The sequence below is a fragment of the Neolamprologus brichardi genome, chromosome 10 (assembly GCF_056152115.1).
Source record: "Neolamprologus brichardi isolate AB-2024 chromosome 10, ASM5615211v1, whole genome shotgun sequence".
Lineage (NCBI taxonomy): Eukaryota > Metazoa > Chordata > Actinopteri > Cichliformes > Cichlidae > Neolamprologus > Neolamprologus brichardi.
The window spans coordinates 18878107-18890251 of record NC_142113.1 but is presented as its reverse complement, the minus strand read 5'-3'; the positions used below and the strand labels follow the sequence as shown (position 1 = coordinate 18890251).

Genomic DNA, 12145 nt, shown 5'->3' with positions numbered 1-12145 from the left:
AAAACCCCTCAAACAGTACAACAATTAAAAATCATGTAAAAACAAATATTTACACACACAAAACAATCTTTATGACATTCAGAAAGTCTTTTTCAGTCCTTGTCAGTAGCTTCCACCCACTGAACAGACAGAAAATCTGGACTCAGATCCTAAAATCTCCAGAGGTAGGAGAGCCGTGGGTCTGGCAGGATAATATTTTAACCATTCATCTATTTTACTGAAGATGCAAAAACAAGCTCCAGTTAAAGTGAACAGTTAAACTCAAGTTTGCATCGTTCTTCATCCTCAGCTGGCTCATGTCATTCTCAACTGTAATAAGAACAGATGCAAGAAAAGCAAAGTTAGAAAAAAACCTAAAGAGACTCAAAAACATGGATTTAGTTTAAGATCTGATAAGAACAATTAGAGATGCACCTTAAATGTTCTCTTGCTGAAGCCAAGCCAGTGTGGAAAGTCAAACAGAGCATCAGAATAATATTTGAGGGTGAAGGAGGCGTCTCTCCACACGGGCTTGACCTTCATGAGGTCGTCAGATATGAGGTTTTTTGCTGCCCAGCTCTCCATTTCTTCAGTCAGGTCAATCTGAAATGAAGGGAAAGGTAACATATAGTGATTCTGAATAACAGAAGCATGCAACAGAAGCACCATGAAGTCCTGCTCACATCCACTCTGTAGCTTTCTCCAGCAACAGAAGAGATGGTCCCATCCATGCCTCTCTCCAGCTGCCACTTGGTGAACGGCTCGTTGCCGTCGATGCACACCACATACTGCTTCACCACTGAAACGCAGTTGGGAGAAATTCATGAGGAAAGCAGTAAAAAAAGTCAGAAAAGGAGAGAGTTTGCGCAAAAACATGGTGTAAGAAGCATGCTTTCACTGTAATGTGAACTCCACCCAAATCTGGAGGCCTGCATGAGTCAGCTGTGCCAGCGAGCAGCCCACAGCTGTAACATACTGAGTTGTTTTCACCACTGTCAGCTCTTTGTACTGTGTGTAATTACTGTTAGACGACAGCTTGTGTGTAGGGAAACACTTACCGCTGAGTTCTCTGGCTGCCTTTTTGTTGCTCACTGAGGATTGTTCTTCGCAGGCTAAAATCAGCAGATAGATCTCCTTGGACAGCAGACTCTTCCTCATGCTGCTGTATTCCCACAAGTTGTGCATTTTCACTTTTCTGTGGTCAAAAGCAAAACAGAAAGAGTTTCATATGCATTGCTTGTGCATATGAACGCATAAATAAATGAATATACATTTGGGTGTGCATTTCTGTCTGTTCTCACCTTCCCAGCGAGTTGTGGAAAACGATCTTCTTCCCGCAGGACTGGAAGTCGTCGATGAGCACCAGGCTCTTCTCCTCGTTGCAGCGGACTCGGTAACCCGATCCGAGAGTCTCCACAGAGAAACCTGGCGGTGGATTTCTCACAAACTCCTCCACTTCTGTCACTCTCATCCTGCTGCCCGACTGCTTGTTTACCGGCATGCTGTCACGTTTTCTTCTCTCACCGACGTTTATGTGGTCTAGTTGATGGACTTCTGAGCCTTTAGTAACGCCCACCGACCGCCAAGTCTGAAGAGATGAACTGATATGATTTCCACTCCCTTTGAGCCAAAATAAAAGCCTTTAGTTACCGCGCTATGGGGGTGATCCATAGCTGCTTGATCAGGTGATTCAACCTTTTAGCTCATCCTGTTTAAAGACGCCAGCGGCCGATTCCAGCTTCTCAGAAGGAAAGACCGAAGAAGAAGGAAAATTTTGCATAATTGCAGCTGAAATGTGTCTGTACACGATTAATTAAATATGATTCTACGTCTATCTGTGAACGTTTAGAGGGAATAACGTGGTTTGAACTGTTGGCGAAATAAAACATGGTGAAGACGTCGCGCTTGAGGTCTAATTGTGTTTTGTAAAATAGGTCAAGCAATTAATCATAGCCTATAGGCAAGGAGTGTCAAACATAGAGCACTGGGGCTAGAATTGAATCTGGCCCACTGAAGCTTTGGAAAATGTATTTCTGGTTTTTCACTATCTAAACTAAAAATGCGCGTGTGTGGGTGCGTGTGATTTTTTCATAGTGGGCCCACAGTAACAAAAATTATTATTATTATTTTTATTACAGGACATTCTGATCAGTGTGCAATCTCTCCTGTATTTTACAGACCTATTATTTATACTTAATGACAGTCATGTGGACACATTTATTACATTTACTACAGCAGCATTTTTTCAGCGTGTCGAAAAACTGAAACTTAGTGTTGAAGTTGTACTTTTTAAATTATTAAAAGATATCTGGGGGATTCAGTGTGTAGTTAAACTTCGGTACACTGTCAGAAACGGGAGTTTCATTGTGGTCTGGCCATCATATACAGGTTAACTGAGAAAATATGAGTCCTTGGTGCTGTTATTTTGAATTCACTTTTGTTTACTTTCCATTTAGTAGAGTAGAGCATATGATGGATCAGCTTTTATCAAATGACCTACATATATATGCACGAGTAGGCCTGCACAAACAGAGTCAATGACAACGCAGATCATTTTAAAACATTGGTGGTTAATGAATAACCTGCAACCTGTGTTTCTGCTTCATTCCAACAGCCTGCCCCACTTATGGGAATTTCTTATCACGTTGCAGGCCCTGTGCTCAAGCTTTGTTTGTCTCTAGGAGCAAGTGGTTATATTGTTGCTTTATTTAACTTCAGATCACATTTACAAATCACATATCGCTCATGTTTTGCCATTCCTGCACAGGCTCCAGTCTCTGTTCAAACTTGAGCCACTTTAGAAATAACTAGTTACACTAACATGCATTGAGAGAGTCACAGTGCTAACCACCTCACCGCTATGCTGCCAATGGAGCAGCATATCGATTTTGATTTACCCGGTAAGGTGGGGAGGCGAACTCTGAGCGGACTCTCACTGCTGGGGTCAAATGCACCTACTGGGGGACAGTGTGAGGCAGACTGGACAATATCTTCCGTGGATCAGAGCACTCACTTGATCTTTATAAATTCAGGAGTTTAAAGCAATTTTGGCAAGTGATTTTTTTGTCTCTGTTTGAAAGGAAGCAGAAATTGGTTCATCTTTTTTTTTTTTTTTTATTTCTGTTAACTGATTATTTGTATTAAACTGTTCATTAAAAAAAGCAGAATATCTGACAGCAGTGGTTTGGAAATAGGTTTTCATTATTTTTTATGTTTTCCATTGCATTCTGTAAACAAAACATTTACCCAGCAAAGTGAGAGCTCAGTTAGTTCAGTGCATTAAATGATCAAATGTGGTTCTGTAGGAGAGACTTTAACACGCCAGAGGCTTATAAAAGAAATCTAATAAAAGAGGAAATGGAAAAAGAAACACCAAAATCAAAGTAAAAATATATGATCAGAGACAAGAAACACACAAAAATGTTATAATTCTCCATAAAAGCAAAAAATAAACACATACAGCACATACAGTGCTGGTAGAAGAAATAAGGAGTCTCCATCATCATGCAGAAAATGTGAAGTCTCTGAGACAGCAGGTATAGTTATCAAATTCATCTGTAATGAACACAGTGAATAGTTACAGTATGACAATAATACCTGATGTTTCACACATCATCCATTACATGAGTTTTCACAGGTACGCTACAGCAGACACAAAGTTACCTCTAATATTTCTAACTCACCTAATGGCTCATGCCTGCTTTCTGCGTCACAGAGGCAGACATGAGAGTCACACCTGTCCAGTATTGCCCTGTGGTAGCTGGGATAGGCTCCAGCCCCGTCCCCTGCAAGCCTAATGAGGATAAATAGAGGGAATGGATGGATAATGGCTCAATCTTGAATGAAAAGACAAAAAATAGGGGGGAAAAATCAGCCTGTCATCTACACTTTATTTCATTTGCCCGAACATTTTCTATCATGTAGACAGAAAAGCCAACAGATCTCATGTTTCACAAGCAAGAAATGTATATTTTGTTAAATGATTGCAACTAACTGCATCTAAATAATCACTGATAAGAACCCTAAATGGTGCTACTCCCTTCATAACCTCTTTTTAAAGGCTATGGATCAAGTGACCTGGTGACCAGTTGGTTTGAGTACATATCACAGGCTACAGTGCACGTATTGTTGGGGATAAGCGAACAACATTTGCACTACTTTAGCTAAATTCATACTTTTACACACTTCCGTCATTAATCATTTTCCAACTACTGCCGGTCACCGTTCCTCCTTGGCCATCCTTTTACTGCATGCCATTTCCTGCTCTGTTCCCACGGTTCCTGTGTCTCTCTGAGTAGCAAAGGCAAACACAGAAAAAGGTTTGTGAAATTCTCTGAAGTACAGCGTCAGCCATACAGGGATATGCTCATCTCTGATGGTATAATATCCCTGCTATCTTTTTGGTTTTGTTTTATTATTTTTAAAAAGAAATGAGTGTACTGAAGGAAACTATAAGTAAAACATAAATAACGCATCTTGTGAAGTATGTGTTTTTTACACGAGACCGACTTTGTCAAACGTGCTTTATTGTTTACTGCAATGTATTAAGAGAGTGTTGTCAGCATTTCCTGACTTTCCTTCTCATCTTTGCTCCTCAAACACTTAAAACGTTTCAGGCACTCAGAAATCTGCATGCTTTGTTGTTGTCACAGCCGTTTCAGCTCTGCTGTCTGTAAATGATCTGTGATTGTTTCCTAGGCTCTCGTCGCAGGTGACCTCAAAATGTGCTAATAACAGCTTGTGTTTACGCTTGTTCCGGTCACATTTGCATGGATGCTTATCACACTTAGTATTAATGTCATGTCTGACTCATAAATGAATGTAAAGGAGAGTGCAAACATTGCACACCCTGCACACCCACACAGAGAATTTAATTTATGATATAAAGGCAAACAGATAAGAGCAGCGTTTGCTCTCTGCTTGTAGATCACAGTATGTTTCTGAGAAGAACAAAATCACACCTGCTTCTGAATTTAGTGGTGCTTACATTATATGTCCAAAGGTGTGTGGACACAAATTATATTCATATGTAAAAAGGTTAGAGAAGTTATTTCAAAACGATAAACGAGACAAATATGTTACTACAACCTGTGGCTGAAAAGCAAAGCCAGCAAAGAAGTGCAAAAACCTGTAGCTCCTGGAGTGGAGTCAATACCCATAGGCTCCCATCTCAAAAGCCTCAATTGGCTATTTTTGGCTGCTCCTTTATTCACCAGGGGTCACCACATTGTTTAGATCTACATCTTTAATCTGGCAGATACTTTACACTGGATTCACTTCCCGATGCAAGAGAATATGTAAACCAATATATCAACGACTATTGTTGTGATTTAGTGACATAATTCAAATTGCATTGAACTAATAATGGATTGGATTTATATAGCGCTTTTCAAGGCACCCAAAGCGCTTTACAATGCCACTATTCATTCACTCTCACATTCACACACTGGTGGAGGCAGCTACAGTTGTAGCCACAGCTGCCCTGGGGCAGACTGACAGAAGCGAGGCTGCCATATCGCGCCATCGGCCCCTCTGGCCAACACCAGTAGGCGGTAGGGTGTAGTGTCTTGCCCAAGGACACAACGACCAGGACAGAGAGCCCGAGGACCGAACCGGCGACCTTCCGGTTACAGATACGCTTCCCAACTAAACTAAACAACCTTATCGCACATGTTTACAACCTGATACAAAGAGTTTTATCTCTAAGGGTAGTTTTCCCCTATTCAGGAATTATGGGTGGAGATCAATTGAAGCCTTAAGCGTAGCTTTGTTTCATAAGCTGCTGTAGCTGATCGGTGCCTCCTAGGCCTCACTTAGCCCCTCTGACCTGGACCTCTCACTCATCCTGTTGGTACCTTATCACGCTTTAGGTGAAATTAGTTGTACAACTTTTTTAGTCTTCAGCAAAAACCTGAGCCCCTCCTATAATGTTGATATCGCAGGTCCAACATGGCAGAACAATAAGTTCAGGTGGATGTCGGAAGAATTCACTAATGTAAAGCTGCAACACTTACGATTGCGTTGGAGTCAGGTCACACTAGATGCAATCTAAATTTGTACTGATATTAGAGGGGGTGATTAGAAAATGCTTTCCCGCTGCAGAGAATTTTGTGTTTTTAGAGATCAAAATGTTAATTTTTAGCAGCTGCAACTTTTGCGGTGGAAAAAGCAACTGACTGTCGCGAGAGAGCTTTAGAGACAAAGCAATAAGTCTGAGTCTTACAACATTAAAATACCACATCAAACACATTCCTGTTTACGTCAACTCTCTGCCAAGAAAATGTAAAATACAACTACATTTCGTTTGGGTCCCATTGTCACAAGAAGCACACCATTACCTGGAATATCATTGTTCATAGACCCGAACCATAAAATACAGACCCAAAGTGAATTCTTCATTATGCACTGAAATACGAGATTCTTTGTTTTTAAAGCATTTATTGCTTTTTTAAAGAAAAACAAACAAGCAATTGTCATGAACAAATATATTTTCTTAGTGTAAAAGTACGAGCATTTCTTTTTGCAGCAGCACAGATTTGACTACTTTAAACCCTTCTTACAGTACATACAGTAGTTAAAAATCATGTAAAAAATTAATATTTACAGGCACACAAAAGAAGTTTTAAACACATATTGTGTTAAAACAATCTTTATGACATTCAGAAAGTCTTTTTCAGTCCTTGTCAGTAGCTTCCACCCACTGAACAGACAGAAAATCTGGACTCAGATCCTAAAATCTCCAGAGGTAGGAGAGCCGTGGGTCTGGCAGGAGGATATTTTAACCATTCATCTATTTTACTGAAGATGCAAAAACAAGCTCCAGTTAAAGTGAACAGTTAAACTGCATCGTTGCATCGTTCTTCATCCTCAGCTGGCTCATGTCATTCTCAACTGTAATAAGAACAGATGCAAGAAAAGCAAAGTTAGACAAAAACCTGCATCTAAAGAGACTCAAAAACGTGGATTTAGTTTAAAATCTGATAAGAACAATTTGAGATGCACCTTAAATGTTCTTTTGCTGAAGCCAAGCCAGTGTGGAAAGTCAAACAGAGCATCAGAATAATATTTGAGGGTGAAGGAGGCGTCTCTCCACACGGGCTTGACCTTCATGAGGTCAGATATGAGGTTTTTTGCTGCCCAGCTCTCCATTTCTTCAGTCAGGTCAATCTGAAATGAAGGGAAAGGTAACATATAGTGATTCTGAATAAAAGAGGCTCATGCAACAGAAGCACCATGAAGTCCTGCTCACATCCACTCTGTAGCTTTCTCCAGCAACAGAAGAGATGGTCCCATCCATGCCTCTCTCCAGCTGCCACTTGGTGAACGGCTCGTTGCCGTCGATGCACACCACATACTGCTTCACCACTGAAACGCAGTTGGGAAAGTTCATGAGGAAAGCAGTAAAAAAGTCAGAAAAGGAGAGAGTTTGCGCAGAAACATGGTGTAAGAAGCATGCTTTCACTGTAATGTGAACTCCACCCAAATCTGGAGGCCTGCATGAGTCAGCTGTGCCAGCGAGCAGCCCACAGCTGTAACATACTGAGTTGTTTTCACCACTGTCAGCTCTTTGTACTGTGTGTAATTACTGTTAGACGACAGCTTGTGTGTAGGGAAACACTTACCGCTGAGTTCTCTGGCTGCCTTTTTGTTGCTCACTGAGGATTGTTCTTCGCAGGCTGAAATCAGCAGATAGATCTCCTTGGACAGCAGACTCTTCCTCATGCTGCTGTATTCCCACAAGTTGTGCATTTTCACTTTTCTGTGGTCAAAAGCAAAACACAAAGAGTTTCATATGCATTGCTTGTGCATATGAACGCATAAATAAATGAATATACATTTGGGTGTGCATTTCTGTCTGTTCTCACCTTCCCAGCGAGTTGTGGAAAACGATCTTCTTCCCGCAGGACTGGAAGTCGTCGATGAGCACCAGGCTCTTCTCCTCGTTGCAGCGGACTCGGTAACCCGATCCGAGAGTCTCCACAGAGAAACCTGGAGGTGGATTTCTCACAAACTCCTCCACTTCTGTCACTCTCATCCTGCTGCCCGACTGCTTGTTTACCGGCATGCTGTCACGTTTTCTTCTCTCACCGACGTTTATGTGGTCTAGTTGATGGACTTCTGAGCCTTTAGTAACGCCCACCGACCGCCAAGTTTGAAGAGATGAACTGATATGATTTCCGCTCCCTTTGAGCCAGAATAAAAGCCTTTAGTTACCGCGTTTTTATGGTGATCCATAGCTGCAGCTGTTAGTTGATGAAATGGAGAAATAAGAAATGCAATTTTTTTTTTTTTTAAAACCCTCAAACTGTGCTACCTTTTCAAAAGGAAAGAACCGCTTTTTCCTCATTTATATCGTCGTAATAATCAATTTGAGCTTACACAAGTCAATATATTAAAACCTAAATTAAATTAAAATGTAATGTTATGCAAATGTAATTAATTTATATATTAAATCACATTACATTTATGTAAATAAATACATAAAGAACAAGAAAACAGCAGAAACTTCCCTCTTCCACAAATGCTATTATTTTGAAGGAACGCCTCTTCTCTTTAATTTTGCTTGATATGAGATCATTTCAAAGCCAAACTTTATCAGCTGACCTGCTCACACCCATAAAAGAGACTAAGCCTCTGACAATGTGAGTCACAAGCAGACATTAGATATAAGCTCGTCTTCCCAGAAAAGGTGGCGGTGACCATCTGACGGTGACAGAAATCTAACCCTCCTATCTAAAGTACTGTGCAACAGTCTGGAGCCGCTCAGCATTTGCTTTTAATTTGCTTCCAAGGAGCCAGACGTTCGTTAATTTATTTTATTTTAACTCTTTATTTCTTAACGTCATTTTTTTAAAAGTCGTCTTGAGCAGTCCTTCTCTGGGCTTTATGGTTATAAGGAGATTGTTAAAGCACAAAAATTGGCAACTTTTAACTGGTATCTTTTGACACTTTGTCTCAGGTGTCTATTCCCGATGTATTGAGTTGAATGTATGAAAAATTCAAAACATAACATAGTTTGACAATGTGACTGCTAAAGAGCTATTAGCTGGAAACTTGGCATATCTCAGTTTAGTGTCCTGTCAAAAAGCCATTCTTAAGGAACTGAAACAGTGAGAAAGGTGTGCCAAATTACGCAAGAACTAGACTGCAAACCAGAGGCAAAAGGTCTTATGAAGTGATTAAACTTGACATTTAACATTTTTGGATCAAACCGTCATCAACACGTATTGAAAAGATCAGGAGAGAGGTAAACTGTAAGACTCTACAATCATCTGTAAAACACAGAGGAGGTTCTGTCATGGTTTGGGGCTGACCTGGGCCCTTTGCTCTGTGTCATCAGATTTTGATCTACCAGGTAGTACCAGCTGGGAAGCATCTGAATGGCAACAAGGTCATTTTTTCACCATCACAATGATCCCAAAGACACTGCCAATGCAGTAAAAGCATACCGGGATAGAGAAACACAATTTAACAGTGCCAGTCATAGATTGGCCTCCCCAGAGCCCGGACTTCAACATTATTGAAGCAGTGTGGGATCATCTGGACAGATAACACAACAAAAGGCATCCAACATTCGTAGTAGAGTTTTGAATGTACTTTAAGAAACCTGCAGAACTATTCCTGAAGGCTAATTAAAGAAATTACAAGAAAGCTTGGCTAAGACAGTTCAGCCTGTGCTGAAGAATAAAGGTGATTATACAAAATATTGTGTTTCAAGGCCTGTTTTTGGTTCATATAGTATCTTATTTCCATGTATGCTGGCACATGTTTCAATAAACCACTGCGCTATTTTCCCATTTTCTTTGCAAAATATAAAGAGACAGTGGACCAAAACCTTTGCACAATACTGTACATAATAAATACAGGTGAGAATGAGGGATGTCACAGAGCTGTTACTTATGTTGACCTCTATAAATGCACGAGGGCATGTAAAACAACATTTGTTCTGTTTGAAATTAACCTCAGGTGGACTATTGAACTGAGAAAGAAGCTATAAACACTTGACGCTAGTCACATACAAGCCTTTGCTGCACACGAACACCATTACTGTGCAGCATTGTTGTTCCTCTTACAGGAATTTCTGATCACGTTGCCATGTTTTCTCATCAACAGGCCTAATGTGTGCTGTGGTGTACTTTGTGAACAAAAGGGCTTAGTATTACTTTTCTTTACTTCAAACACACTCACACATGACATAGTTCATGCTTTATTGCTGTCTGTGAGTAACAATGTGACATATTATACAGCCTATCCCTGTGAATAAACAATACTTAGGCCTGCAGTTCCTGGATTCTTTAAAGCTTTCTCCAATTTTGGATTTCTTTCTTTTTCTTTTTTACAGTTCACTCCATCTGCAAAACAATGTGAGCACTCTGAAGTGCTGTTTCACAACAGAACCAGCCTACTTTAATGTTCGTGGCTCAGCAGTTCACTTTTAGCCTTTGTGGTCAGGAGCCTGTTGACTCATTTGTTCTGGATGTCTCCACCAGTCTGATTGTGCTTCCACAGAAAAACTACTGTCAGCCTGTTTTCTCCACACGTCCTCAGACGAGACTTTAAACAAGCCTATCATACTCTGGAAAATAAAAGTGGTTTGACCTAGATTCCAGTTGTAATTCTCACTGAACCTTCCTTTTGTTTTAGATTGTATCTATTTATTATCTATGTGCAGCTAAACTTTGTCTTCCCTGTGTAGCACAGGTAGAGGCATTGCCCATTACAAGTGTGAGAATCTTCAGTCTTATTTATTCATACTTCATTCTTATAATGGCAGATATCTAATCAGCCAATCATGTGAGCTCATAAGAAGGCAACAGTAACTCAAATGACCACTCATTACAACCAAGGTATGCAGATAAGCATCTCTGAATGCACAACATGTGGAACCTTGAAAAAGATGTGAGCTACACCAGCAGAAGACCACACCAGTGTCACTCCTGCCAGCTAAGAATAGGAAACAAAGGCAAAGTCACACAGGATCACCCAAAACAAGTGATTAGTCTCAATTTCTGCCTCGAGAAATCAAATCATGGATCCATCCTACCTTGCATTAACAGTTCAGGCCAGTGGTGGTGCTGTATTTAACAAAATGGTCGGTGAGTGAATATAAAACATGAATTTTTACTATATTTTATAACATGTGGTGGTTCTCACATTAGCTCAGAAATATCAATATATCAATGTGCAGCAGGTACAACTCTGAGCTCTGAAAACAGAAGGTATGACTTCCTCTATGAGCATTTTTTTTAAATTATTGATTTTGAGTGCATAATTTTGTGGCATACAGCAAGTAATAGAAAGATTGTGGTGTAATCTTTTATATAATTTAATCATGCAGCTCATATGTCTTGCTCATCTACTGTTGATGAGACATAGAAACTCAATTCGAGCAAAACTACACTGGCATTATTAAATGGGGCAGGATTTACAGTCCCAGTGCAGAAACTGTTCATAATTGCCCATCATAAATGCCTTGAAGCGTATCACTTTTTACCATCAATGCTGGCATGTTTTTTTGACAGTTGGTGGTTGCAAAATAATGTCAGCAAACTCAGTGCAGAGGCATTTGTTGTGCACCTTATCCTATTTTATGCTCCTCTGACTCAGAGTAATAAAAATAACTTTGCTAATGCTAAAAACAAACAAACAAACAAACAAAAAACCCCAAACAGGGTCGATCTGCTTATTTACAAACACGAGAAGCCATAATGGCAATGGTATTAATTAAAATTAAAACTAAACTCATTCGGTACACTTTCTCAGTCATTCTGTTTTAGATTTGCTGCTGTGTTTGGGATCATTGTCCTGCCATAAGAAGCAGTTTTAGCCAACTTGCACTCTCAGACAGACGGGCTCACATTTAGCTCAAGGATTCTTTGGTATACAGAGGAGTGCATTGTCGACCGCAGCTGCAAAACAAGCCAAAATCATCACCCCTCCACCACCGTGCTCACAGCTGGTATGAGATTTGTGCTGATATGCTGTGTTTGTTTGTTTTTTCCAAACGACATGCTGTCTATTTTGGCCACACATCTCCTCTTTGGCTTGTGTAACATTATTCCAGAGATCCTGTGAATTGTTCAGATGCACCTTTGCAAATCTAAGCTGTGCTGCCATGTTCTTTTTTTTAGAGATACATAAGAGACTTTTTCCTGGTAGCACTTCC

The 12145-nt window shown here is 40.2% G+C and overlaps 2 protein-coding genes across 2 annotated transcripts; both read right to left on the bottom strand.

Moving 5' to 3' along the window:
• Positions 1-11: 11 nt before the first annotated feature.
• On the bottom strand, positions 12-1560 carry LOC102776321 (mesenteric estrogen-dependent adipogenesis protein-like). Its single transcript, XM_006800142.3, has 5 exons — positions 1281-1560; positions 1038-1174; positions 663-778; positions 415-582; positions 12-309 (listed from the first exon to the last, which is right to left on the bottom strand). Exons 1-5 carry the CDS (start codon positions 1478-1480, stop codon positions 295-297), a joined length of 636 nt encoding a protein of 211 aa, XP_006800205.2. The 5' UTR covers positions 1481-1560; the 3' UTR covers positions 12-294.
• A 4898-nt stretch (positions 1561-6458) lies between these two features.
• LOC102776038 (mesenteric estrogen-dependent adipogenesis protein-like) lies at positions 6459-8097 on the bottom strand. The gene is made up of 5 exons (XM_006800141.3): positions 7845-8097; positions 7602-7738; positions 7229-7344; positions 6982-7146; positions 6459-6870 (listed from the first exon to the last, which is right to left on the bottom strand). Exons 1-5 carry the CDS (start codon positions 8042-8044, stop codon positions 6856-6858), a joined length of 633 nt encoding a protein of 210 aa, XP_006800204.2. The 5' UTR covers positions 8045-8097; the 3' UTR covers positions 6459-6855.
• Between the last annotated feature and the right edge of the window lie 4048 nt (positions 8098-12145).

Coding starts and splice junctions, on each gene's coding strand:
- LOC102776321 (XM_006800142.3), bottom strand. CDS start 1,480: ATGCCGGTAAACAAGCAGTCGGGCAGCAGGATGAGAGTGACAGAAGTG. Junction 779..1,037: donor GGCAGCCAGAGAACTCAGCG/GTAAGTGTTTCC, acceptor ACTGCGTTTCAG/TGGTGAAGCAGTATGTGGTG. Junction 583..662: donor GAGAAAGCTACAGAGTGGAT/GTGAGCAGGACT, acceptor CCTTCATTTCAG/ATTGACCTGACTGAAGAAAT.
- LOC102776038 (XM_006800141.3), bottom strand. CDS start 8,044: ATGCCGGTAAACAAGCAGTCGGGCAGCAGGATGAGAGTGACAGAAGTG. Junction 7,739..7,844: donor TTCCACAACTCGCTGGGAAG/GTGAGAACAGAC, acceptor TTTTGACCACAG/AAAAGTGAAAATGCACAACT. Junction 7,345..7,601: donor GGCAGCCAGAGAACTCAGCG/GTAAGTGTTTCC, acceptor ACTGCGTTTCAG/TGGTGAAGCAGTATGTGGTG.